General features: G+C 49.5%; 10 protein-coding genes across 10 annotated transcripts; 3 read left to right on the forward strand and 7 right to left on the reverse strand.

The window, feature by feature from the left end:
- Nucleotides 1–1,031: 1,031 nt before the first annotated feature.
- Nucleotides 1,032–2,783, reverse strand: PSV08DRAFT_186266 (glycoside hydrolase; the record flags this gene model as incomplete). Its single annotated transcript, XM_014224235.1, has 1 exon — nucleotides 1,032–2,783. The coding sequence occupies one exon, from the start codon at nucleotides 2,781–2,783 to the stop codon at nucleotides 1,032–1,034; it is 1,752 nt and encodes a 583-aa protein (XP_014079710.1).
- Nucleotides 2,784–4,614: 1,831 nt separating this feature from the next.
- Nucleotides 4,615–5,586, forward strand: PSV08DRAFT_354770 (serine hydrolase FSH; the record flags this gene model as incomplete). Its single annotated transcript, XM_066092880.1, has 3 exons — nucleotides 4,615–4,656; nucleotides 4,713–4,800; nucleotides 4,862–5,586. 3 exons carry the CDS (start codon nucleotides 4,615–4,617, stop codon nucleotides 5,584–5,586), a joined length of 855 nt encoding a protein of 284 aa, XP_065948621.1.
- A 538-nt stretch (nucleotides 5,587–6,124) lies between these two features.
- On the reverse strand, nucleotides 6,125–7,230 carry PSV08DRAFT_364908 (FAS1 domain-containing protein; the record flags this gene model as incomplete). Its single annotated transcript, XM_014224233.1, has 2 exons — nucleotides 6,125–6,928; nucleotides 6,982–7,230. The coding sequence occupies 2 exons, from the start codon at nucleotides 7,228–7,230 to the stop codon at nucleotides 6,125–6,127; spliced, it is 1,053 nt and encodes a 350-aa protein (XP_014079708.1).
- Nucleotides 7,231–9,105: 1,875 nt separating this feature from the next.
- On the reverse strand, nucleotides 9,106–10,656 carry PSV08DRAFT_373401 (chaperonin 10-like protein; the record flags this gene model as incomplete). The annotated part of the gene is made up of 5 exons (XM_014224231.1): nucleotides 9,106–9,305; nucleotides 9,356–9,436; nucleotides 9,489–9,932; nucleotides 9,982–10,425; nucleotides 10,482–10,656. 5 exons carry the CDS (start codon nucleotides 10,654–10,656, stop codon nucleotides 9,106–9,108), a joined length of 1,344 nt encoding a protein of 447 aa, XP_014079706.1.
- Nucleotides 10,657–10,987: 331 nt separating this feature from the next.
- On the forward strand, nucleotides 10,988–11,648 carry PSV08DRAFT_379561 (uncharacterized protein; the record flags this gene model as incomplete). The annotated part of the gene is made up of 2 exons (XM_014224230.2): nucleotides 10,988–11,179; nucleotides 11,240–11,648. Exons 1-2 carry the CDS (start codon nucleotides 11,046–11,048, stop codon nucleotides 11,646–11,648), a joined length of 543 nt encoding a protein of 180 aa, XP_014079705.1. The 5' UTR covers nucleotides 10,988–11,045.
- Nucleotides 11,649–11,827: 179 nt separating this feature from the next.
- PSV08DRAFT_354774 (uncharacterized protein) lies at nucleotides 11,828–12,772 on the reverse strand (the record flags this gene model as incomplete). The annotated part of the gene is made up of 4 exons (XM_066092881.1): nucleotides 11,828–12,058; nucleotides 12,172–12,383; nucleotides 12,433–12,584; nucleotides 12,636–12,772. 4 exons carry the CDS (start codon nucleotides 12,770–12,772, stop codon nucleotides 11,828–11,830), a joined length of 732 nt encoding a protein of 243 aa, XP_065948622.1.
- Nucleotides 12,773–13,319: 547 nt separating this feature from the next.
- PSV08DRAFT_379563 (tryptophan synthase beta subunit-like PLP-dependent enzyme) lies at nucleotides 13,320–14,691 on the reverse strand (the record flags this gene model as incomplete). The annotated part of the gene is made up of 4 exons (XM_014224228.1): nucleotides 13,320–14,087; nucleotides 14,143–14,410; nucleotides 14,463–14,516; nucleotides 14,591–14,691. The coding sequence occupies 4 exons, from the start codon at nucleotides 14,689–14,691 to the stop codon at nucleotides 13,320–13,322; spliced, it is 1,191 nt and encodes a 396-aa protein (XP_014079703.1).
- A 797-nt stretch (nucleotides 14,692–15,488) lies between these two features.
- PSV08DRAFT_404352 (protein prenylyltransferase) lies at nucleotides 15,489–16,647 on the reverse strand (the record flags this gene model as incomplete). The annotated part of the gene is made up of 3 exons (XM_014224226.2): nucleotides 15,489–15,807; nucleotides 15,861–16,250; nucleotides 16,298–16,647. The coding sequence occupies 3 exons, from the start codon at nucleotides 16,645–16,647 to the stop codon at nucleotides 15,489–15,491; spliced, it is 1,059 nt and encodes a 352-aa protein (XP_014079701.2).
- Nucleotides 16,648–17,345: 698 nt separating this feature from the next.
- On the forward strand, nucleotides 17,346–18,029 carry PSV08DRAFT_354777 (uncharacterized protein; the record flags this gene model as incomplete). Its single annotated transcript, XM_014224225.3, has 2 exons — nucleotides 17,346–17,513; nucleotides 17,706–18,029. 2 exons carry the CDS (start codon nucleotides 17,346–17,348, stop codon nucleotides 18,027–18,029), a joined length of 492 nt encoding a protein of 163 aa, XP_014079700.2.
- Nucleotides 18,030–19,824: 1,795 nt separating this feature from the next.
- On the reverse strand, nucleotides 19,825–20,494 carry PSV08DRAFT_364911 (uncharacterized protein; the record flags this gene model as incomplete). Its single annotated transcript, XM_066093072.1, has 3 exons — nucleotides 20,353–20,494; nucleotides 20,155–20,301; nucleotides 19,825–20,123 (listed from the first exon to the last, which is right to left on the reverse strand). Exons 1-3 carry the CDS (start codon nucleotides 20,438–20,440, stop codon nucleotides 19,825–19,827), a joined length of 534 nt encoding a protein of 177 aa, XP_065948623.1. The 5' UTR covers nucleotides 20,441–20,494.
- Nucleotides 20,495–22,836: the final 2,342 nt, after the last annotated feature.

The raw sequence follows: 22,836 nt of genomic DNA on the forward strand, positions 1-22,836 counted from the left end.
CACTGTGTGTTGGGACAAATCAAGCAGAGCGTGCTTGAAAGCAGTGTAGGCGGCGCCACAAGCAGCCCGTCGCATCGAGGCTGTTTGGCAAATGTTGACAATACAATCGCCCGATAGCTATGACAAAAAGGGTGTTATGCAAAGCGTGCACGAGATGCATCGGCCCGTCGACGTTCATGGAAAGCAGCAATACCAATTAGCGATCGTGGTGGCCCCGACTAGTTCTGGAAAATTCAAAACGCTGTTCATGATGAATCGAAGAGAACCCTCTATTGGCTTCCGATAAAGCTCAGAAAAATGATGCTTCAGGTCCCAGTAACAATAGCGACCTTCGACTGACGTGGCCAGACGGATCTTTTTTTCAAAACGACTACTTCAGTGGCGACATACTGAATTCTCTTGGCTGAGTTGTATTTTGATGCAGCAGTCTGCTTGGGGATTGAATGCTCCGCAGCTGCCGCCGAAAAGAGAGCACATTATGGGGACAAGAAAAACGGGATGAATGGCATCCCCGGAGCTTTTGCGAGTCTAATGCAGCGTACTGACTCAAAGACGCTACTAGGTGCTATGAGTAGCTCACGTGTGGAGGAAACGTCTTTTACCGGCTCCACTACCAGTCGGGCCGAACAGCTATACGAATACCTCGGGACCATTCGATCATTCCCCGAATGGTATACATGAGACCCTTGTAGGCACGCGAGCTAGTTTTTGTGACGTACGTACTACATGAGACTAGGCTTTCGAGCTTTGTTGGCATTAAGCCATTCAGATCCTTGCAAAAAATGCTTGAAGTCGGATAATGCACCCGATGTAGTAGTTTCCTTTTAAGGTTTCGGATAGTAGTCAACTCGGAAGCGTATCATCGCACATGGCATGTTCATGCGATTGATTAATATATATTAGCGTTCTATTCCTGACTTCCGGGATATGTTCGGACGGACGAAGCGCTCACTACTAGTCTAGTAGAATGATCGCGTGTTCTATAGGCTGCACTTTGCATGGTCAGTTTGTTGAATGAGACTACCCTAACACTACAACTTTGGTGCCAGTCGATACAAGCGACCCTCCCATGGCTGCAATGTGACTTCATCTAAGCTAGTCTTCGTCGACATCGCAGCTGTCGTGCAAACGAGATGCATTAGATCTTTCCCGATTTGCCTCGGAGCCCGAGCCTCCTCGCTCGAAAAGTTCAATACCACTAGCATCTCGGTCTTTCCATCAGCACTTGTTTTCGTATACGAGAACACACTGAGGTTGTCCCTGTCAACGAGACGAAAATGCCCGCAGGCTAACACATCATACATCTCTTTCCTCATCTTCATCATCTTTACCCAGAAAGAACGTATGCTGTTCGGGTTTCCAAGTTGCTCTTCGACGTTTATGTAAGTGTAGTTGTCGATGACCCTAATCCAGGGTTTCACGTCGCTAAACCCGGCATGATCTTTGTCTGACCACTGGACTGGCGTTCTTCCATTATCTCGCCCCCATGTGGTAAGCGCATCAACGGATTTCTCCACCGCCTCAGCGTCTTTGATTGGATCAATATCTTCGATGTGTTCGAGGTCGGCGTTATCTTTGAAGTCATCTCGCCTCCAATGTGATGGGACGTTGGTCATTCCAATTTCTTGACCCTGGTAGATGAAAAAGGTTCCGGAAAGTGTTGCAGCCATGAGAGCAAGCATCCTTGCGGCAGCTTCGCGATAGGTCCCCTCACCTGGCCCAAAACGGGATACACTGCGAGCGAAATCATGATTCTCGAGGAATGCAGTAGGCCAGCCTCCATCGTCAAGAAGGCTCTGCGTCTTCAGGACGGCATCTTTGAATAGCGGTAGCTCTGGCTTTTTGAGCTCGTACAGACCATCTGTCCATTCATTTCCCACGATGAAGATGTCTGTATCGAGAGCCATCTCTAGTTCTCTCGATTCAGGAGATATGTATCGTAGGAATGTCTCCCGGTCAGTCGAGGGGAGCTCCCCAATCAACACGATGTCCTGTCCAAAGTCTTGCGTGATTCTTTCCTTCAACTCCTTTAACCAGACATGCACTTCTTCGCCATTCAAACACCGCGATCCGTCAAGCGGTTGCAGCGCCTCTCCAGGATAAACTTCTTTTGCATCAGGAAAGGTTGGATCTTTCCAGTATAACCCGACCAAATCCATCCTGAACCCATCGACACCTCTGTCCAACCAAAATTTCACCGCGCTGTCGTATATTGCGCGTCTCAAATCGTCGCAGAACCAATTCAAGTTAGGCTGATAAGTAGTTCCAAAGCAGAAATAGTACTGATCTCTTGCTTCGACGTACTTCCATGTACTTTTTCCATATCGTGACCCAGTGCGCCAATTATTTGGTGGTTGTCGGTTACCTTCGCTATCGTATTTTGGATCCCGCCAGATGTAAAAGTCACTATATGGCCCTGACCGAGATTTGCAACTCTCCAAGAACCAGCGGTGTTGGTCAGACGAATGATTTGTGACCATATCCATGACAATTTTGATGTTACGTTTCTTGGCCTCTTTGATGAGGTTTTCCATGTCGGCAATGGTGCCATACTGTGGGTGAATGGATTCGTAATCAGAGACATCATATCCCATGTCTCTGTTGGGCGAATCATAGACAGGAGAAAACCAGATGAGATCGACTTCCAGTGATCGGAGGTAGTCGAGCTTGCTGAGAACTCCATTGAGATCGCCTATGCCATCACTGTTCGAATCTTTGAAAGACGCCGGCCATATTTGATAACCGATGGCAGTTTGCCACCAAGGTCGTAAATCTTGTGGCATCGTGAATGTGGAGATTTGGGAATAGAGCCTGGCGTTTTGTTGTTGCACATGCGGCCAAATAGGTGACGTTTACGACATATGGGAGTATACGTATTCTATGTAATATATTTTGCAAGATCCCTGAAAAGGCTATCCAGTAGTCGGACTGCCGCCTACTAAATACCCCGGGAAAACGATTGTGGAATGTTTCCCGTTTATGTTAGTAGCACCTGATGCCTTGCGGAATATTCGGCTGTATTTACCTGCTGGTAAGCCCCTCCCCCCTCCCGCAAGCGTCCGCCAGAAGCCGAGAATCTGGAACTGAAAAAAAAAACCTCAACTGAAATTTCTCTGCAAAAATGACGGGTAACTGATATTCCTTTTGAACAAAATTGGGTTTTGATACTAGAGAAACTATCTTCTATGCATTCCACGTTGAATAGCTTCATTCACGTTGATGCTGAGTCAGAATTGTATCGCCACAACACTCCAGCATTTCCAAGTTTTCATGGCATTCATGCTTCTTTACTGCCGACCTCTCAGTCCAAGCTTGTGAGGGGCTAAGTATTTGGTGCCCGACCGTTGGTCAGGTGTCATTTCGTCCTGTCGGCAGAACCTTATACGACGTCAGCTGTGGTGGGGAGAAACTGGGGTCTCCAGTTTCAGTATTGCTGGTGTGGGAGGGGTGCAGTAGCAGTGCAGGCATGGATGCGCCACCACGCGATTGACCCATAAACGGTAGGTATCGGTTGTGGGGCTCGATTCGGGCCTATACAGGCGCTTGAAGCGGAGCCAAGAGTAACAATATATTCGGGGCATTTGCGACATTTCTCTGCTTTAGTGATAAACGGTGTGTCATTGGTGCTATTTTCCCCCTGGCTGCCGCTAACACCCTAGTAAAATGGCTCCACAGTAACTATAGACGCACGTGTTCATCATATCTAGTAAAAATGAAGCCAAGAATTTTCACATAAGGAACGTGTCGATTTCTGTGACTGCCCACAAGAAGAGGTGCACCAAATAGTTAGGTCCGTTCACTGTCGGTGTACCACACAAAGCTAGCGTCAATGGTCATTGCTCAATATCTTGAGCAAGTTATCTCCACACCCTAGGAGGGATCTGAATCCTTCGTTGGTGTCGGAGGTGGGATCGGAATGTTTTTTTTCTTCCTCTAAAAGAGCTTGAACCAGAGAAGCTATTCGTTTGAAGGAACAAGCATTAGTTCACATCAGCACATCATGCAACTGTGCGATAGCTTAGAGTTTAGAAATAAGTTTTTATCTGTATTTTAGGTCATGAATAGTGATGTATGAAGTGCGTTGAAGTTGGTGTCCGCATGCTCGCCCTCGCTATGATGTCCTTCTATTCACAAGGTTGTATGACTGGGTCTTCCTTATCGCATTTCTCTAGGACTTTCCCAAAAGAAGCACAGTATATGGCTCCAGGAGTCCATTTTGTGAATCAGTCTCTATGAAAATCTGGGGGAGCAGGGCAAAGCTGGCAAGACGCAAGTGGAGGCAACCCCAAGACATACAACCCACCTTATCTCGACTCAGCCCTGGTCGATGGCCAAGCTGAATTAACTGTCACCCCTGACGCCACAAATGGAGTCTTTTCCCATGTTTAGGAATTATCGCCGAGCAGGGTTTAAAAAGTACGTGGTAAATTTCCACGCAACCTGAGAGGGCTTACTTCCACGGGATATCCCGCCGCTCGGATTGTACAGTGCTCAACTTGTTCAGTAGTTAACTCACACATTGCTCAGCTTGCTGAGTTAATCAGTTTTCCCTTTGTCTCACTAATCTCATCAAACAGTCTACTACTTCACTTTTCTGTAATCAGGTGATTAACCATGAAGATTCTTTGCCTCCATGGACGAGGCTCTAACAATGAGGTTAGCAGGATGTTAAACTCCTTTACAAACCTTGCTCGTTCTAATTACATACCCAGATTTTCCGCATGCAAACGGCTCCTATCCGTGCAGTACTAGAAGATTTTGAGTGGGTCTTCGTTCAAGGCACCGTCCGCCACACTGAAGGTAAGAAATATGAAACTACTGCCTGGAAGAGCATGACTAACACGTTCGATGCTTGTAACAGGAAACTGGTCTCTACACACATCCGACTTTTCTAAGCTCCCTCTATACACATACTACAACCCTTTCGACCCCCAATCTATCATACAAACTCATGAAGAGTTACTCCACATCATACGAAGCCATGGTCCCTTCGATGGTGTTTTCGCCTACTCTGGCGGAGCAGCACTAGCAGCTGAGCTCCTCATTGAAGCTGCTCGTTCTGAATCAGCTGTCGAGCCTCTATTCCGCTTCGCCGTGTTCGTGAACGGCGCATCGCCATTACGTGTCTTCGAAGTCGACGATGTCGACACAGTGAATGGTCACGTTGACGTATCGCAAACATTTCAACAGGCAAAAGAGATGTTTCTTCGACCTAGCGCACTACGACACAAGCCTGGTGTCAGTGAGGAAGATCAGGTGGATCATAAGAAATTGCTCGGACTCTTGAGCAGACTACAAGGGAAAATGATGTCAGATGGGACTGCTTTTCTGACCGACGGTACTTATGGATTGTGTCGGTGGGAACGAAACAAGTTGCAGCCTGCATTGATTGAGATTCCGACTCTCCATGTGAGAAGCACGGCGGAAGATCACGCTGACCCGCATCATGGAAAACATTTGGTTGAGCTGTGTGACCAGTTTGATGTAGAGGAAATTCATCACGAATTCGGACACGATTTCCCTCGGGGGAGACAGCTGATGAAGCAGATAGCGGATGCGATCAGAGAAATGGCTGAGTTGGTATGATAGGGGTGGTCTAGGCAGCACGATACCTTTCCTTATAGCAATGTATACCCTGTACCATTTGCAAAGCTTGTGCAACTTAGGTATTAGTGCGCATGGCAGCCACCGAATGGAGACTGTTAAGATCACGTCTCAGCATTTTTCAGTTGGCAGATATCTTGACCAGTGACATAGAGGTGCGTCCACGGTAAGAACGTATATTTTGCCCTTGATGTGAGTCAGTCAAAGAGTCGAGTCATTTTCAAAAGAAGATCCAGTCAAGAAACTTCCACGCCGACTCGTTTACCTGCTATTTCATCTTAGTGAACACATGAGAGTTGCTTGAGCTGCTTTTCGATAATCTTATCAATTTCGCGTTACAATTGAATACATATCATTTGTCCAATCAATTCCAAGTTGCATTACACAATAGAAAAAAATAAAAGACATTTTACCACATAATCAATCTCCAAACTAAAGCTTCAAAGCAAAGAGCATGTCCAAAACCAGAACGCCGACTGCCCATTCAAACTCCAAAAAAACACTTACGTATGTTATTTCTCTAAAACAACCCAAAAACAGGATCCAACCACCTATCAATAACATAAACGCACGCATTTCCCACGCACTTCGGCTCTCCCTTCACAGCCGCATTATTCACGCTCGTAACAGCCCCATTGCCATCTCTCATCACAGCCGCCGGAAACCCAACAATCGACTTTTCACTACCAACCAACGACGTATTTATGAACGGATACTCAAGCAAGTACGAAGTAAACGGCTGATTACTTGGCTGAATAGCTTTGACGCTTTGCCCGACAGCCGCAAGAGCCGCGTTGCTCGGAGCGAAGATGGAAATGTACTTGCCAGCAGGCAAAGACGAATCTAGAAAGCTGACGAAAGCCGGGGATGTTGCGTTCAAGAGACCTACGTAAGTCGAGATATCTGGCAAAGAAGATAGGGCTGATGCGATGGTTCCCGAAGGTCGCAGCTCGTACTCTAAGATTTTCTTGGCTTGTCGGCGTCTGGCGGATGCGATGGCAGATCCGTTCTTGTTTACGTCGGTCCCGAAAATGGATACCAAGGGGTCAATTATTGAGGTGATTTTGAAGATTACTCCGTTTCCAACAGCAGTACCCTGTGCAGAAACTAATTTGGCTTGGTTGTTGATCGTGATGGTGTTACCCTCAGTCGCAAACTTGAGAGGTATTCCTTCGATGCTTATAACGGGCTTTTCCGAATTGTGGACGTCCTCTGTTGTCACCAGTCCTTCTGCGATGTGAGTTCTCAGAATGGCTTCGAGGAGCACATAGGATGCTGGTGCTGTCAAAGCTGCTGCTAGTCCCGGTTGCAGCGTCTCAAATGCCTGTGTCGATCAGTGATCCATCGGGTTTAAGATACGCCACTGTCACTACTTACAGAGTTAACGGGCGCAAAAGCCGTGTACTTCCGTCCATCCGCGAGGACATTGAAGCGCTCTTCGAACGGTGGACCAGGAATACCGCTAGTACCTCCTGTACTATTGAAAAGGCTATAGAAAGTAGAAAGTTCTGGATCTTGGGATATTGCAGTCAGGAGAGGTAGCGTATCTACCGTAGCTCGTTCGACTGTGGAGGAAGATGTGAGAACTGCTAGCAAAGCCACTGGACATATCCGTTTGAACAGCATGATGGTGTATTAACCTCAAGCTTCAAATCGTATATAGAGACTGTTGTTGTTGTTGTTGTTGTTTTTGACGTAGTTGTCTTACGGTTGAGCTGAAGCTGCCGTTGAGGCAATTCAAGTTGTAATTCAAGTTTTCACCCCCGCTCATGTTATAAGTACGTTGGGCGGGCTTCGGGCGAGAATATCGGCCCTTCCAGAGGTTGTGTGCTTCCTTAGCCATGTATAGAAAATGACCCTTCCTTGTATTCGCCAAGTAAGCATGCAGTAAGTAAGGACTATCTCGTTTGTTTCATATTGTACTACCGCCCGCGGTGATAGAGCGCAAAACTGAGTCGACATTGGGAGTAAATACATTGGTTTCATCTGCTATTTTGGGGGTACCCACATAGAAGTTCGTTCAGTGATTTCCGCAGATGGAATATCACGGTGGTGAGGGTATCCCAACTCTGCAATTTCGGGGGGTACTCAGTTATCGAATAAGGTTTCCCACTCGAGCAAATAGAGTTCATTGTGGTGAACTATGGTACGCGGTGCAACCAATGGCGTACAGTTGTCGCAGGGATCAGGATTTTTGTCCATGTTCAAAATATATTATTACGGTAACGATTGAATCTGCCGTTGACGGTGGAGAGATCGTATGTCGTCAGACGGAGCGGCTCTGAAGTAGCCAATCAAGAGCGAGTGCCGATCGGAGGTTCACGGAAGGCAAACATTCAGTTGCATAGGCCGCGTCCAGATCATGAGACTTCCACTAAAATTGTTAATAAAATGAGAAGGAAATAATTTAAGGCTAAGTGGAATAAATGACAGAAACGTTGTATGAATTTCAGGGCCTAGAGCCGAAAAGTAGGTTTGACCGGTGACAGGCCAGGGTGATTTCACTAGATGTGACATCATTAGCTAATTACCACAATCACATGCTAAACTTTACACAATGAAACCTGGCGGGCATCCCGCCTTACGCAAGTGTCAGTGTCTCCCTGACTAACCCAAAAGCCAGGCCTACCCACGACTCAACGTTGACAGCTCTTGCTTATCGCGCTCTCGTCCAGTGTAGCAAAACTTCTCAAACCCTTCCTCAGCGGCTCGGCGACCTTTTTAAATTGCTCATCCGTCATCGATTAAGGCGGTATCAGAAGCAGGCAATGCTTTTTTGTACTCGCCCTTAGCACAATACCATATCCTAGAAGTACCTTTTGCTCCATATTCGTTGCGATGTCAGAAATGACATCGATCTCAATCATAATACCAGTTCCACGCACTTGCTGGACCATCTCCATGTCGATGATATCGAGTGCGCGGAGAGCAACAGCAGAGCAGACTGGATGTCTAGACCAAGTATAGTCATGCTGCGAGACATCGGACAGCATCGTCTTAGTGCTGACATTGTTGAATGCCGTTTTCCAAATGTCGTTGCGGTAAATCACGGCTACAGCAGGGAGGCAGCCGCATGTAAGACCTTTGCCGATGACTATGATATCTTGGCAGATGCCGTATAGCTCCAAGCCGAACCAGTGCCCCGTCTTGGGGAGTTATTCGGTCGTGAGAAGATAAGGTGGCTGTGATTGAGAATGATCGGAAAGGTAGGGGCGAAGCTGTGAGTAGACGAAGCGAAGACAGCAAGGAGCGACGGATACGGAGAGAGAACACAGTGGAAGAGGGTGTTTCCAACTTTGATTTTGAGCAAGCAAATCATGCATCATTTAACAAATGAAGTGAGGAAATCTAAAAGGGGACATGTCATTTGTTCGTAAGTAGAAGGCGTCGCAATCACACATGCACCATTGTGAGAAATGCAGGTAAGCAGCTATGGAATTTATTATATCGTCATTCTGAAAGATAAATTAGAAAACACTACACATCTAGAAATCCAGTTCGCTAAAGTTCCTTGAGCTCTGGGGTGCCAGGAGCCCGCGGCTCTGAGAACTTCGTTTCAACGAAACATTTGAGTAAGCCATCCTGGCGCTTCTCCTGTAGGTAGTATGCCTTTGCAATGTCCTCGATCTTGAGTCGATGGGTTACCATGAACGTTGGATCGACCTCACCCTTTTCCAGCATCTCGAGAATTTCCTTCCAATCTGTTGTACGTCAGTAAATAAGCCCAGACACTTCGACATAAGATTCGTACATTTCTGAACAGGACACTGTCCGCATCCAATTAGTCGTATACCGCGTTCCATAACCGCGCCGATATTGAAGTGGTTCGTAACTGTAGCACAGTGAGTTCAAGTCCACTGTCGAACTATGATTTGAGAACTTACATCCAACGTAATCTCCAATAATACCGACTCGGCCAAACTTCCTGGTTGAGTAAATGCACTCGTTAATCATCTCAGATGTGTCCTGTTCCATTCCAGACATCAACTCAAGCTTGTGTGTCCAAGTCTTTGCATACTCTCCGCCGCTTGCCTCGATGCAAGCATCGACACCTCCGGGGACCATCTCATGAATCTTGGCAGGAATGGACTGCTTCTTGAGCTCTTGATAGTTAATAGTCTCCAGCCCCGGGATCTTTTGCTTTGCAAATTCAGTGCGCCAATTGTTGTCGATGCCAATAACGCGCTTCGCGCCCTTCTTGAATGCCCACACACACGCCATGAGGCCGATAGGCCCAAGCCCCCAGATAGCAACGCTGTCGCCTTCAAAGACGCCTGTATCACACACGCTGTGATACGATGTTGGGAGTACGTCAGAGAGATAAAGACCTTGTTTCGATCAGCATCGTCCACTCGCAAACCCAACTAAGCAACTTACCCTTCTCAAAAGGAACACTGTCAGGCAACTTCAGAAGATTCTGATCACCAAGCGGCACCCTCACATACTCCGCCTGACCACCTGCATATCCGCCGACGAAATGCGAATACCCAAATATACCCCCCATCTTCTCGCCATACAGCATCTGATGGACAGTAGATGCATTCGTCTTCTCGCAAGCCGTCGTAAGATTCTGCTTGCAAAACCTACACTCACCGCACGAGACGACGAAGCTATTCACAACGCGATCTCCAACTTTGCGCTCGGTAACTTTAGACCCGACTTGCTCGACGACACCGCAGAATTCGTGGCCGAGGATATCGCCCTTTTCCGTCTGGATAATGACGCCGTGCAGGAGATGCACGTCGCTTCCGCAAACAGTTGAGCCGGTGACTCGCACAAGCACGTCATGGTCCTCGAGGAGCTTGGGCTTGCTGACCTCCTCTATGCAGGAATCATCAGTTGAAGCATCATGGGGATTTTCGATGGGGTGTGCATACGAACACGCACGTCATTCTTTCCCATCCACACGAGGGCTTTCATCTTCCCGCCAGACGGATCCGCATACTTCTGGCCATCGCGGTCCGGGTTAGAGATATCGGCTTGTGTTGTTGTACTCTGCTGGTTATGGCCAAGGACCCTTTCGGCCTGCTTTGCTGCAATGTTTTCCGCCATGATAGTTTTCTGTGTTGTTGTTCCAAGACGAGATTCCAGATTTTCTATGTAGTATCTATGGAACCCTTTTTATCATCATTTGTCTGCCAGTATAAACCAGCCGTGCAATAAAGTCCATCGTGACGCTCCTATGACGGAAGCCAATATCGAACAGCTATTCTGGAGCAGCGGGATGCACTCAGTCGCAAACATTCCAAGTCCCCCTCAATTTCACCGCGTGACGTCAAAATGAAAGAATCGCCCGGGTTTCCATTACCACCACGCGACGTAAGATCGAATACCTCACACTAACACACTAACTCTTTCTCTCTTTCTCTCACACACCACAAATCCCATTCTCAATCTCCAAAACACCACCCAAACATCCCCCATACCTAAAGAAAGAAAAAATGCCACAATACCACCACCCCGGAGGCACCGTCTCCTACCCAGACGCAAAATCCCTCTACCCCTCCGTCCCCAGAGTCAGTTTCGGCCGCGCTGTCGCCATCGGTCTCTCCGCCGGCTTCCTCGGTGCCCTCGTGTACGCTCCCATCCCCAAACCGCAACCCCCCCCCAACAAAACTAACCAAACCTCCCCCAGCATGTCCGGCACCAACAAACTCGAACAACTCATCACCCACCGCCCCAACTCCTACGTTCCAGCCCGCACAATCGGCAACCACCTGGGCGTCAGCGCCTCCTTCTACCAACGCAACACCGACCTGCTCAACCACGTGCACCACTTCGGCATGGGCATCCTGGCCGGGCCCGTAAGGGCGATAATGTCGTATTACGGGGTGATTGGCCCGTTTGCGGCGTTTGTACACACGGGGGTAAGGATGATGATGGATCAGGGTGTGGAGTTGGCGGCGGGGACGAGCGCGGTGCCGTGGAGCTGGCCGATTAACGAACAGGTGGTTGATGTGCTGCACAAGGGGGCTTATGCGCTGGTTACGGGGTATGTGTGTGATCGGTTGGTTAGGGGGGTGGATTGGTTTGGTGGGGAGTGAGATTGCTTGTGTGTAGGGTGGGTCGGGGGAAAGTGTATTTGTAAGATAGTGAAGAGGGGAGGATGAGAGAGAAGGTGAAAAGATGACCAAGGAAAAACATTCAATATGGTTTTATTGCTCTTTGCGAATTGTATTGTACATTTAATTCCAACAGAACTTTGAACTGTCAAACACGTCACTTAAGCATTCTTATCCATCCTCGCCTTCCCCCTCTCCTCCTTATTCTCCGGCCCCGGCCGATCTGTCGAAACAGTTCCCTTCAGCTTCGCCGTCTCCGCCACACCCTCGCCCTTCTTACTCTTCTCGGGCTGGTGCGAGACCTGCGATGTATGATGCGTATCTGCATTCGAGAGGCCCTCTTGTTTGCCAGACATGTGGTTTATGCTTGTTGGTTTGCCGCGGGGATCGGGCTGTTGTTCATATTAGCAATCTTGACACCCGAAAATGAGAGAAAAAGAGATAGTGAAAGAGGTTAGGTTCTTCAGAGGAGGGCAGAAGGAGAGGTAAGTACAAGTAGACGAACCTTGTCGTATAAATCAGGCGTCACAGCACCTGCGTCTCCAGACTTTTTGGAATCGCGCGGCGCGTGGCCTACAAGACCGCCTTCTTCGTCGGGGTCAGGACGACCAGCACCAGGCTGACTAGAATCCGGTTTCTCTTCTATCTTTTTCTGGCCCAGTTTTTCGCCACTTTTGCCGTTTTGAGTGCCGGGTGCAAAGTCATCATCTGCTTGATCTGCTCAGCTTCAGTTCAGCGGGGAGCGTTTGGGATTTTTTTTTCTGACCCTTTGACGGCGTGGTGTTGCCCTCGTTTTTGTAGGTGATTTCACCCACGTTGGCGTGTTGCGCTTTTGCTTGCTTGCTGTCGGTGTGGGATGTGTCTTGCTTTGTCACGAGATAAAGACCCCCAGCGGTACCCACAGCGGCGGCTGCCATCCTGCAGGAACATGTTATTGATTTGACATATCAAGGGTACAGTTGAACGTACCATGGGACGTTGCTGGTGTTCATTTTGGCGGGTAGGTCCCGCGCGCTGGCATACGTCCGACCCTGGACTTGGACTGCATTTCGCAATGGGTGGAGCCTGGAAGCTACGCGCAGCGTGGTTGATCGAAGTAGAGACATTGTGGATTGGAAATTAAGGATTGAGATGATTGAGGCAGGGCAGAATCTCCGACGACGGTTTTGATGATATCGAGGCTATTGGTGCTGCTTACACGGACATATCGTCAGAGCGCAATAGTTGGTGCGTCACACGGGTAATCGCAACGTAGTGTAAGCGTCACTGAAGCATGTTACTATGCAATTCCTAATCCGAGGACACTCAAGTTCGGTCTCGCTCACCTAGTCTAAACTATTAGAGGAGAATGCCTAATCTCATTCGAGTCGCTCTAAATAAAGGCAATTTGATTAGGAACGGCGTCATCTCGATACCATCGTGATGTATACTGCGCGTTGACTGGCAGTTGTTCCCATACCTGTCACACCGCACGTAGATTCATAAGAAACAAGACTACGACATACGCAGTATCGATCGAGGAAGTTTTCAATTCAAAAAGATGAAAATGACTTTCATTAAGCAGCACTAAATCCCAATCCCACGCTAACCCAAGTCCAAACAAAACGCCAAAGACCCCTTCTATAAAGATAAACCCGAAATGCTCCACTGCTCTCACGAGCACTCTACACACCCCACCTCAATCCCCTCAATCGCAAACGGCTTGCTAAGCTCACTGGGCACGCTCACCTTGCCCAAGTCAAGATCCTTTACACTCCCCGTCTCGCTGGTGGTCTCACTGCCAAGCGCAGAGTCGCTCTTGCGCCTGCGAGCCTCAGTCTCCTCTTCAATATAAGCATACTCGTTGCGCCAGTCACACAACATCCTGCTGTTGACATTGCTGCCGCCGCAGAGGACAATGACGACCTTGTCTTCGGGGCGGACAGGGCGACCAAGCGCTTTTTCGAGACGGCCGTCGTAGCAGAGAGCAACGTTGATGCCGCAGGCGAGCTCAACCATGATGCGCTCGTCGTCGGCGAGGCGCCAGCAGCCCATTGCGGCTTCGGCGTCTGGGAGTACGACGCTGCGGACGTTGCCGCGTTGGGCGTATTTGAAGGTTGCGTCTGTGACGCGGGCGCAACCGAGGCTGGTTGCTTGGGATGTGATTTTGGGGAGGGTGATGACTTCCTTGGCTTGGATGGCTGCGTGGAGACTCTCGGCTCCGGCAGTCTCCATGGCGAGGATGGTGGTCTTGGTCATGTTGAGGGAGTCCATGGCTTGACAGATGCCGTTGAGGAGGCCACCGCCACCGACAGAGCAGATGAGGACGTCGGGTTCCTCGCCGCCGGGCATTTGGGCTGCAATCTCAGCCATGCAGGTGCTGTTGCCTTGCCAAATGTCTGGGTGGTCAAAGGGTGGGCAGTAGATGGTTTCTGTTTGTGCCTGCGTGATGTGTTAGTCCAGTGAAGCCATGTGATGTGAGATGTGTACGACGTACATAGGGCATGACGTGCTCCTTCAAGTATGCATCAGCATCCTTCCAAGCAGCACCATGTTGGATGACTTCGTATGCTCCCGCAGCCTTGAGCTTAGCTACCATCAAGGGTGCAGTAGCGGTAGGCACAACGACAGTGCATAGTAGGTTGAGGGCACGAGCCGAGTGAACAGCAGCAAGGCCAGCATTTCCACCACTGGAAGCAAAGATGTGAGGCCGTGTGCCTTGAGGAAACTCTGCGAGACGACGGAGGATGTAGTTGCCAATGCCTCTGTTGCTGCATTAGTAAAGTGACAGCCATGAACAATGAAGTCGACACTTACCGTGACTTGAATGATCCGGAAGGCTGGAGATTTTCCAGCTTGAGAAAGACTCTGCTTCTGCGATTTAGAAATCTCTTTTCCCAAAGGGTGGGAGTGAAACGAGGGTGACAGGAAAAGTGTGACCGTACCATCCCGCTGCTTCAGAAAGTGCATACGACTCCCTCAATGGAGTCTGAACCCAAGGGCTCTGGGCAGACTGCTCCTCAGTATGGTACTCCTTGACGGCCATGTTGAAGATAGCAAACAAAAGTTGGGTATCACAAAAAAATATCAAGAACAAGTACAGTGTAAAAGTCTAGTGAATAGTATGGGACCTGGAGATTTCAAAGTTTGTTTCGCGGATGTCAACCTCAAGTACACAGGATTCTCATCTTTTATCTCTACCAAAATTCTCCTTATCGCTCCGCACGCACCCGCAACCCCAGAGTCCAGATGCATAGGGCCAGTGGGGTAACTGGCTCATCAAAACCAAGATACCTAGTATTGATTACCCTATAAAGTGCATGAATTACCCTATAAATTCTCGATAAGGAACAGGCGACCACGTAGGTACCGCAGAATGACACAAGCATGAGACCCAGTGCTCGAAAAAACAGTCCCTGGTTTGCATTTCCCGATGCGGTTATCAGCGGCGGTATACGTTCTGCCGGGCGTTACCGCCCTGGATGGCGTTATGCTTTTGGCGGGTTTGCCTATCACAAGACGCAAACCAGTCGTTTGTACAGGGGAGCTTGTCAAAAAGTTACCCATCCGATTACAGCTCGGCGCAACGGTGGGGATGGTGTTGGGCCCGGGAAAGTTGCGGAGTCAAAGAGGAGATCCCCGACGGAAAGGGAAACTAAAAAGTATACGACCGCATGGCGCGTCCTAGCCTGTTATCACGATCGGAAGATTCGCTAACACTGTCTTTGTGGTTCCCACGCGCTCCCGAAATATACTCGCGCTGGAACGACATTTGTAATGCGGATCCGCAGATGTAGATGGATCTGCGCAATTGGTGCTCGTCGACTTTACCCCGGCCCTCGTCTACGCAGCGACTTTTGGCTGTTGGAGCAAGCCCTTTCTGAAGTTCCAGTAACTCGCGCGTATCGGGTCGTATTTGGTCGCCAGAAGATCCAACGCCTGCTCGGCTCTCCTCTTGCCGTCTTCTTCTTCGGCGTAAATATCGGCCAGGAGGTCCAGGGCGTGGCTCGAATGGACATTGTCGGGGTCTTGGACGTCGGCGAACTCACCTGCAAAGTCCTTGAGGGTGGACTTGGGGAGTCCGGCTGCACGGAGGATTCCAAGCATGTAGTTCCACGAACTCTGGTTCTGAGGCGCTTTGCGAATGGCTGCTTTTGTGTACCTAGTCGGGTTAGCAGTCAGCCATGTGCAGCAGCAGCAACAGCAGTAGCTCACTCTATCTCACGGTCGGCAATATCTGCACTGGGCTTGCCTTTGCGGCCTCCGACGACCAGGTAGTAGCGATGGTTCCATGCCGAATTATTGCGAACATCTTGCTCAATCATGCCGTGTGTCCATTCCAGCTCTTCGGGTTTGTCAAACATGTCAAATCGTTCGACTAGCCATTGCCTATAGCTCCACACGTGGTAGTTCTTGGAGTCGAGCTCCAGCATGGAACTGATGAACTCGGGCTCGCCCTCTGGTGAGCCCAGCTGATCAATAATGGTATGGCGGTGATGCCAGATTTGGTAGTTCTTGAGGTGTTTGAGCGCAGTTGGATTGAGCCATGCGATTTCGTCCTGCAACGACCTGCCGATTTCGGATATGGTTTTCACGCGGTAGAGCCTGTGGAGCATCAGGTAGCCGTAATGTGCGCATGCAGGTCGACTCACCAGACAGTGTAGTGCGCGGGGTTCATGCTGATGATGTGCTCTGTGAGGCCGAGGACTCGTTCACTGTACTCATTCTTGGCCATTATGGCGCGCAGATAGCCCATGGCCTCGCTGTACTCGTCGCTATACGCAATGGCAGCGAGTGGGTGCAGACCGCCGTCATCCTGGGGGAGGGGCTCTATGTCCGCCCATGCCTCGTCATCGTGGTAGAATTTGGGCATTCTGCTGTCTCTGCCAGACGCGTCTAATTCTTCGAAGTATGAGCGCGCGGGGAGCAGGGCGCGTAGTAGGCGATATGGCAGCAAGGTGATGGCCCCTAGCCAGGCGCGGATAAGGTGGAAGAAAGCCATGGCGGGGTCTAGTCGAGTAACCTAGACTCCACTGCTTGGCGGAAATCGCAACCTCTTCTATCTTTTCATGTCCAGCGGAACAATAGCATCCTTTTTTGCCCAAGTATGAGCGCCAATTGCACATGAACAATAGGTGGCGCATGTTGGTGACTCTTGTGGCAGGGAATCCCTCGCAGACTGACCCATTGTGCGTTATGAGTGTTTTTTGAGCATATGCAACGAACAATGCTAAGGAGCTACTTAGTAGTATTAGGTCGCGCCCGTTGAATCCATCACATCCCACCTATGCAGTCTATTCATCTGGAGATGGCGCGTGTGAATACGAGCATGGCGGGTGCATGGGCATTAGAACCTGGTCTGGTAGTATGTGGACTTACCAGTAAGGGCCATACAGGCAATGGTCACGTGGCGCGTATAACTTCACATCATCTATACCAATATTTTACATGTGCCAATTCAGAATCGCCTCAGGAGTTACATAGACACACCTTTCCAAGATGACTTTACCATTTATCAAGTAAAATTTCCAAGAGAGAAATAAGCATGTCCGTATCACCCACGCACCTTCTCCCACTTCCCCAACCCTCGCTCTTTCCACCCCCAAAACATGCCCCTTCCATCCCCTTCTCTTACCCTCTCTCCCTCCCTTTCCACCCGCCATACCAATCCCCACTTCAAACTCTATGCCATCAACGCAAATGTCCCCCACAGACTCCCTCATCACCACCACACCCCACCTGCAACCCGACCATCTCCCAAACCCCCAGGACATACTAGTCCCATACACAATCGTCCACATCGAAGAATACCTCACCAAATCCATGGACCCCCAACAATCTGACTCTGATGAATCATATTCAGAAAAGGTACGTATCACTGTTAATTTCATTTTACCCCTTGCCCTTCCCCCTTCCTTCTCACATTTATTCATACACACACTCTCTCTCTCTTGCACTATATCTGCCAGACCACCTACAAACCCAAACCGCTCCTCCATCACCAATCCCACCACCAGAAACCCCCAAGCTAACAAGCCCTCCTTCGCCCCAACTTCACAGGCCTCCACCACCACCTCAACAGACACAGACCAGAGCATCGACACCTCCCACGTCCCCCTCTACAAATTTATTTGGTACAAACTCGGCAACACGTGGCAACGATGGGCCACGAACCCGTACAACCTGCATCCGGCCTGGCACCTCTTCATTATGATTCTGCTGCTGGGCTGGATAGTGGGGAGTTCGGTCTGTGGTGTGTTTGAGGTGGGGAATGATCAGGGGAGTCTGCGGATTGCGAGGTTTTATAGGGGCGCGTTGGGGTCGGTGCCGCCCGTGATTCAGTTGATTTTGTTTTTGTATCCTCCGCTTTTTGTGCAGTTTTAGGGTGAGTGGGCGATGGGGTAATAGGAGGAGAAGAGGAGAGAAGGGGGTTTTTGCAACGAGAGAAATGATGAGGCGATGGGCTGATTTACGATTTTTTTTGTGGTTGTGTTTGGCCAGTGTTCGCTTGAGGCATATGGGTCAAGAAATCAAGTTTCTACGGCTTATGTGTGATTTTGCTACAAAGGGGAAAACCAATACGATAGTTCAAGGAAAAGAGATTGGAAAAGTAAAGACGCCATGGAAATTTCCAACAACCAAACACACGCAAAATCCTCCTTCCTCTCCACTTACACTTACACCTACGCCTGCACCTCCCGGCTCCCCCCAACAACAACAACAACAACCTCACCAAATCCCCCTCTTCACGCCCTCCTTCTCCGCAAACGCCATACCCGCCAACCGTCTCTTCTCCCCTGAAATCCCCAGCACCCTCTCCCACGAGCCGAAAACCCCTCGTCTCACGCGTCTGGCCCAGCCAATACACGCGATCAACGGCCTAATCCTCTCGATCGCGGGCGCCCACCACGAGTCGGCGGGGATGACCTGGTTCGCAGCGATGAGGTTGAGGTCTTGGCTGCAGACGGATAGGGAGGCGAGCAGGGTAGTTGTTTCCGGGGAGGAAGTGAAGGTGTGTTGTGGGGGGGGGGGGGGGGGGGGGGGGGTCTTTGGTAGATGGGGCAGTCTTCTTGCGAGTCGATGGAGAGTTGGAGGAATTTTTTTATGGTTGTACTGGGAAAGGGGGGGGCGGTATAATCGCCAGGTCGATCAACGACATTTCTTTCTTGCGACGGCAGACAAATGTCTGACATGAGCAATTTGAAGGACCTGCTGGACCCTTGCGTTAACGGGGACGCATGATGGCGCTGTGGAAAGACGTCGGAAAAAAGGCAATCGAGGCTCGCCTGAGAGACGCAGGAAAGCGGGACTTGAGTGTAGAGATATTTTTGGGGGGTTGTTGATAATCGGTGTGCCTGTAAGACTCCATCGCGGACTGAGCCCATGAGATTGGAAATGGCAAGAGTTTTCTTGGCTTTGGGATTGCCGAGTAGTATGTTGTGGGCCTCGTCCATGATTACGCGACGCCACTTGATGGAGAATGGGGCCTGACTTACGAGGCAGGGCAGTGGACTTTTGCGAATACCAATCAGACGATATAGACTCGTACGTAGTAATGACCACATTGTAATTCTCAGTAGTCTCGGGCGTGATGGGCTCCCTTTTTTTGTCCATGCCAGAACATGACACGGAGCGCGTGTTCCGGGTTGGTATGATTCTGCATCTGTGTTACTCCAGTTGCTCATCACTGAAACGGGTGCAAGTATCAAGGCAGCCTTTGTTGCGTCTTTGGTACTGCGACCAAGCGCTCGATCGGTAATAATGAGGGAGATGGTCTTGGTGGTCTTACCCAGGGCCATGTCGTCAGCAAGTATACCATCTGAAGTCAGTGCTGGGTTCTTGACAGAAAAGCTTGTTGCGACATTTGTATAGATATCGGGTACGTTCGTATGAGGGCGCTATAGCTGGACAACATTTTTGCCTTCTTTTGTAGGAAGCCTGCGACTCTCCTTGTCGAGCATCCACTGCAGACCCTGCAATTGAAAGGGGGGCGCAGTTCAGTGAGGAGAGCATCGGGTTAGGGTGCTTGAGGCATCGCAGCAAGATCCTCCTCAATGTTTCTGGGATTGAAGCGCTCGCTACCGGTGATGATATCCTCTAGACTAGGTCCTGTTAATGAAGGAATGCCCGGCGGAAAGCCCGCAGCAAACTCGGCCATGCTGGTCTCTGGACCTTCAATTCACTCTACCCCCTTGGCACCCTTCTTCATTTGTTTGGCGGCTTCTTTAGCTATGAGCTCCTGTCGCTTTATAGGATCGTCTGTTCCGTAGAGTTGGAGCTCAATAGGACATTCATAGTAACCTTTATGTCCCGTTATTTGGGCTTCAATCAGCAAACTGCCATTGTCCATGTATTTCGCCAGCTTGGCTGCCAGCCCTCTTAGAATATGGCCAATCTGCTCTCCCTGGACATTATCGACACGGATGACATTTGCATCGTACCGGTCACGTGGCTCTCTGCGAAGCACCACCGTTTTTCCTTCGGTAGCATGTCCATTGTAGTATCTCACCGCCAACGATTTTGTCATCTAAAGCGCCGTACAATAGGTAATTGTAATGCTGCTCGCTGTACCCTTGGGTTGCATCGGGGGCTTCCTGTGAGACAGCATCTTCGTCGTATTCGTCATCGACATCCCAAATGTCACCAGAGGTCATGTCTACTCGCGATGAGCTGTTTATGGCTCATTGGGCTGCATTGTACGATGTACGAGATTGCTTGGATGCGCGATATGAGGAGCCATCAGGCGCGTCATCAGCAGTGAGGTCTACGATTTCTGCACGTCGTTTAGGTGCCATTTTGTCTCAATTCCACTGTTGCAGCACGCAAAAGAAGGAGAAAAGGGAGTGCGACAGCGCAGAAAGGGTTCAGGGCCCTGATTGCAAGATATGGTCGGTCGCATTCGGTTGCGGCGCGGGAGAGCCGGCCAGGGACATGATCTCACGCTAAAGCGCGTAACGCAGGTGACATCACACCAGGTAATCCGACGCGCGCTGTCTCTTCGGCGCAACATTCATTGTGTGCATACCGATTGCTACTCTGGTTGCGAATAGCAGTTGATGTGAGAAACAGGTTGGGATATCGTCTTCCTTTTCTACATCAACGTCCAATAATTTTGACTTGTTGAATTAAAAACAGCGATAAAATGTTAGTTGCTTTTTTACCTTTTAATGTGACACGTCTGCACGATTACGTCTCCATCAGAAAATAGCTACAGCTCAATGCGAGCATGCATTTTCGTTTCGATGCTTACTCTGATCTCTTAGACGAGCGTCGTATTAATATGTTCTGCATCGTCGTTTCTAGCGGTTCCCGGCGATCCATGCATGTGGACTGCACGTGGGTGGATATTGGAGAGCAGCGCTTATGCAGCATTTCCCCGCCGCCATCATCCGCAGCACGCGTAATAAATAAAGAGCATGATATTGTATTGGCCTGAGTGGATGCTTGTGACGTACGCAGTACAGCCGTGGGGTCGGTAGACAGACAGGCCGTAAAGATTGGTGGTTATTTTTATTTTATTTTATCTAGCATGTAGTTTTGCATCGTATGTTCTACAAAAGTATAAATTAATATTCAAAGAATTCAGCCTTAGGCCAACACTCAGCAAATCAGAAATAAACACAGGTTATAATTGTCTCACAGCAAATCCAATGTGACACAGCACATGATACTGCAAGCTGATCACAGTCAACAATTGTTCGTTCTGCTGTCTAGAGTGTTGCCAAACGGGAAACATGCACTTTGCCAAGGCCTTTTCACGTAAAACATGAGAAATGGTTGAGAGAGAGAGAGGTCTATGTGTCATTTGGGCGGTATTTTTCTGATGCTGTAGAGGCCCAGTCTTAGCATAAGCGTCTGAAATGAAGCATGCAGATAGAACTGAGGAAAAAAACCCCCCATGCAAGGTAGAGCCTTTTTGCGTATGCTTGTTTTACGGTGATTGCAGTCTTTTCACGTGAAACATGATGCGGGGATGCGACAAGCCCTCAGCCCACGATGACACACCAAACACTGGCAAGACCGAAGGGCGAAGAGAATTGCAATTTCGGCATTTTGCACCTCAGCGTATAACAACACTCTTGCCAGCTTGATTATTTCCGCCTCACGCCAAAATTCATGCCGCTTGGTGTTGGCGAGAAATAAATATAGAAAGACCAAAAAAATAATGCCCAAGTCACGCAAATGGGTATGTTCTATCTTTTTCCAGTGAAGACGCCACTAACAAAAAACAGGCGCCGCCACAAAGTGTATATGATAGATTGTGCAATATGTTCACTCTGGCAGGTCAACGACACATGAAGGGCCATGGAGTAATGACCCTCAAGCAACCGGGGAAACGGACTATCGACCTGCGCCGCATAACGACAGAAGCTGTACGCAGTCCTGTCGAGTTTTTATTTCTGCCCTGTGGCTAGCGCCGGCGGTCGAGTTTCTCCGGTGGGCTCACGTGATGTCGGGTAAATTGCGGCGAAGCGAGGAGAACATCAAAATTCTTCGTGCTGTTTTGCCCGGCCTCTTTCTTTCTTCTTTTTTTTCTCCATGGCCGCTGATGACATCTCATATCAAGATAGGAAGAGTAAGACGTAGCCAAATGGCCGCGACTGATTACAACTCATCACCACCTTCTGAGGCCTGTCCCCGACCCGTCCCGCCGTGTTGTCTGTGTGTTCGGAGTACCGACGCGGTTGTTACAGCTGTTGTTGATGCGGAAGCTAGACGCGACCGTTAACTGACACCTGTATGTTTCGCGCATTTGACAGAATGCGCAGGCCTGTGAAACGGACTGGGTGCGAGATATTCGTGGGCGACTTCGCAAGGCGGCTGTTGCTGCTTCAGACAGACGGCCTTTGACCATCGCTTGTTTCAGCGAGCATGGAAAGCCTGGGAGACCCACGGCCATGGGCGCACATATCGGAGCATTATTATCCTATTCTTGCTTGTCCGATTCATGCCTCGACGTGTTTCCGACCTGATGGATTCTTTTGCCTGCGCTGTTATGTACACACTTGCCACCTACATACGCTGTGCATGGCTACCGGTCGTCCTGGCGTCTCGTTTCCTGTCGGCTATGTAGTCTACTCTTGTACGTAGTACTTACTTATCTCGGCACCTGTGCCTGCGCACTTGCAGTCCCACGGCTATTCGGTGTCTGAGCGTCACGGGCCAAGCTCGACCGACACCGACAGACGGC

Source organism: Bipolaris maydis, assembly GCF_028858645.1.
Source record: "Bipolaris maydis strain C4 unplaced genomic scaffold PSV08scaffold_12, whole genome shotgun sequence".
Taxonomy (NCBI): Eukaryota; Fungi; Ascomycota; class Dothideomycetes; order Pleosporales; family Pleosporaceae; genus Bipolaris; species Bipolaris maydis.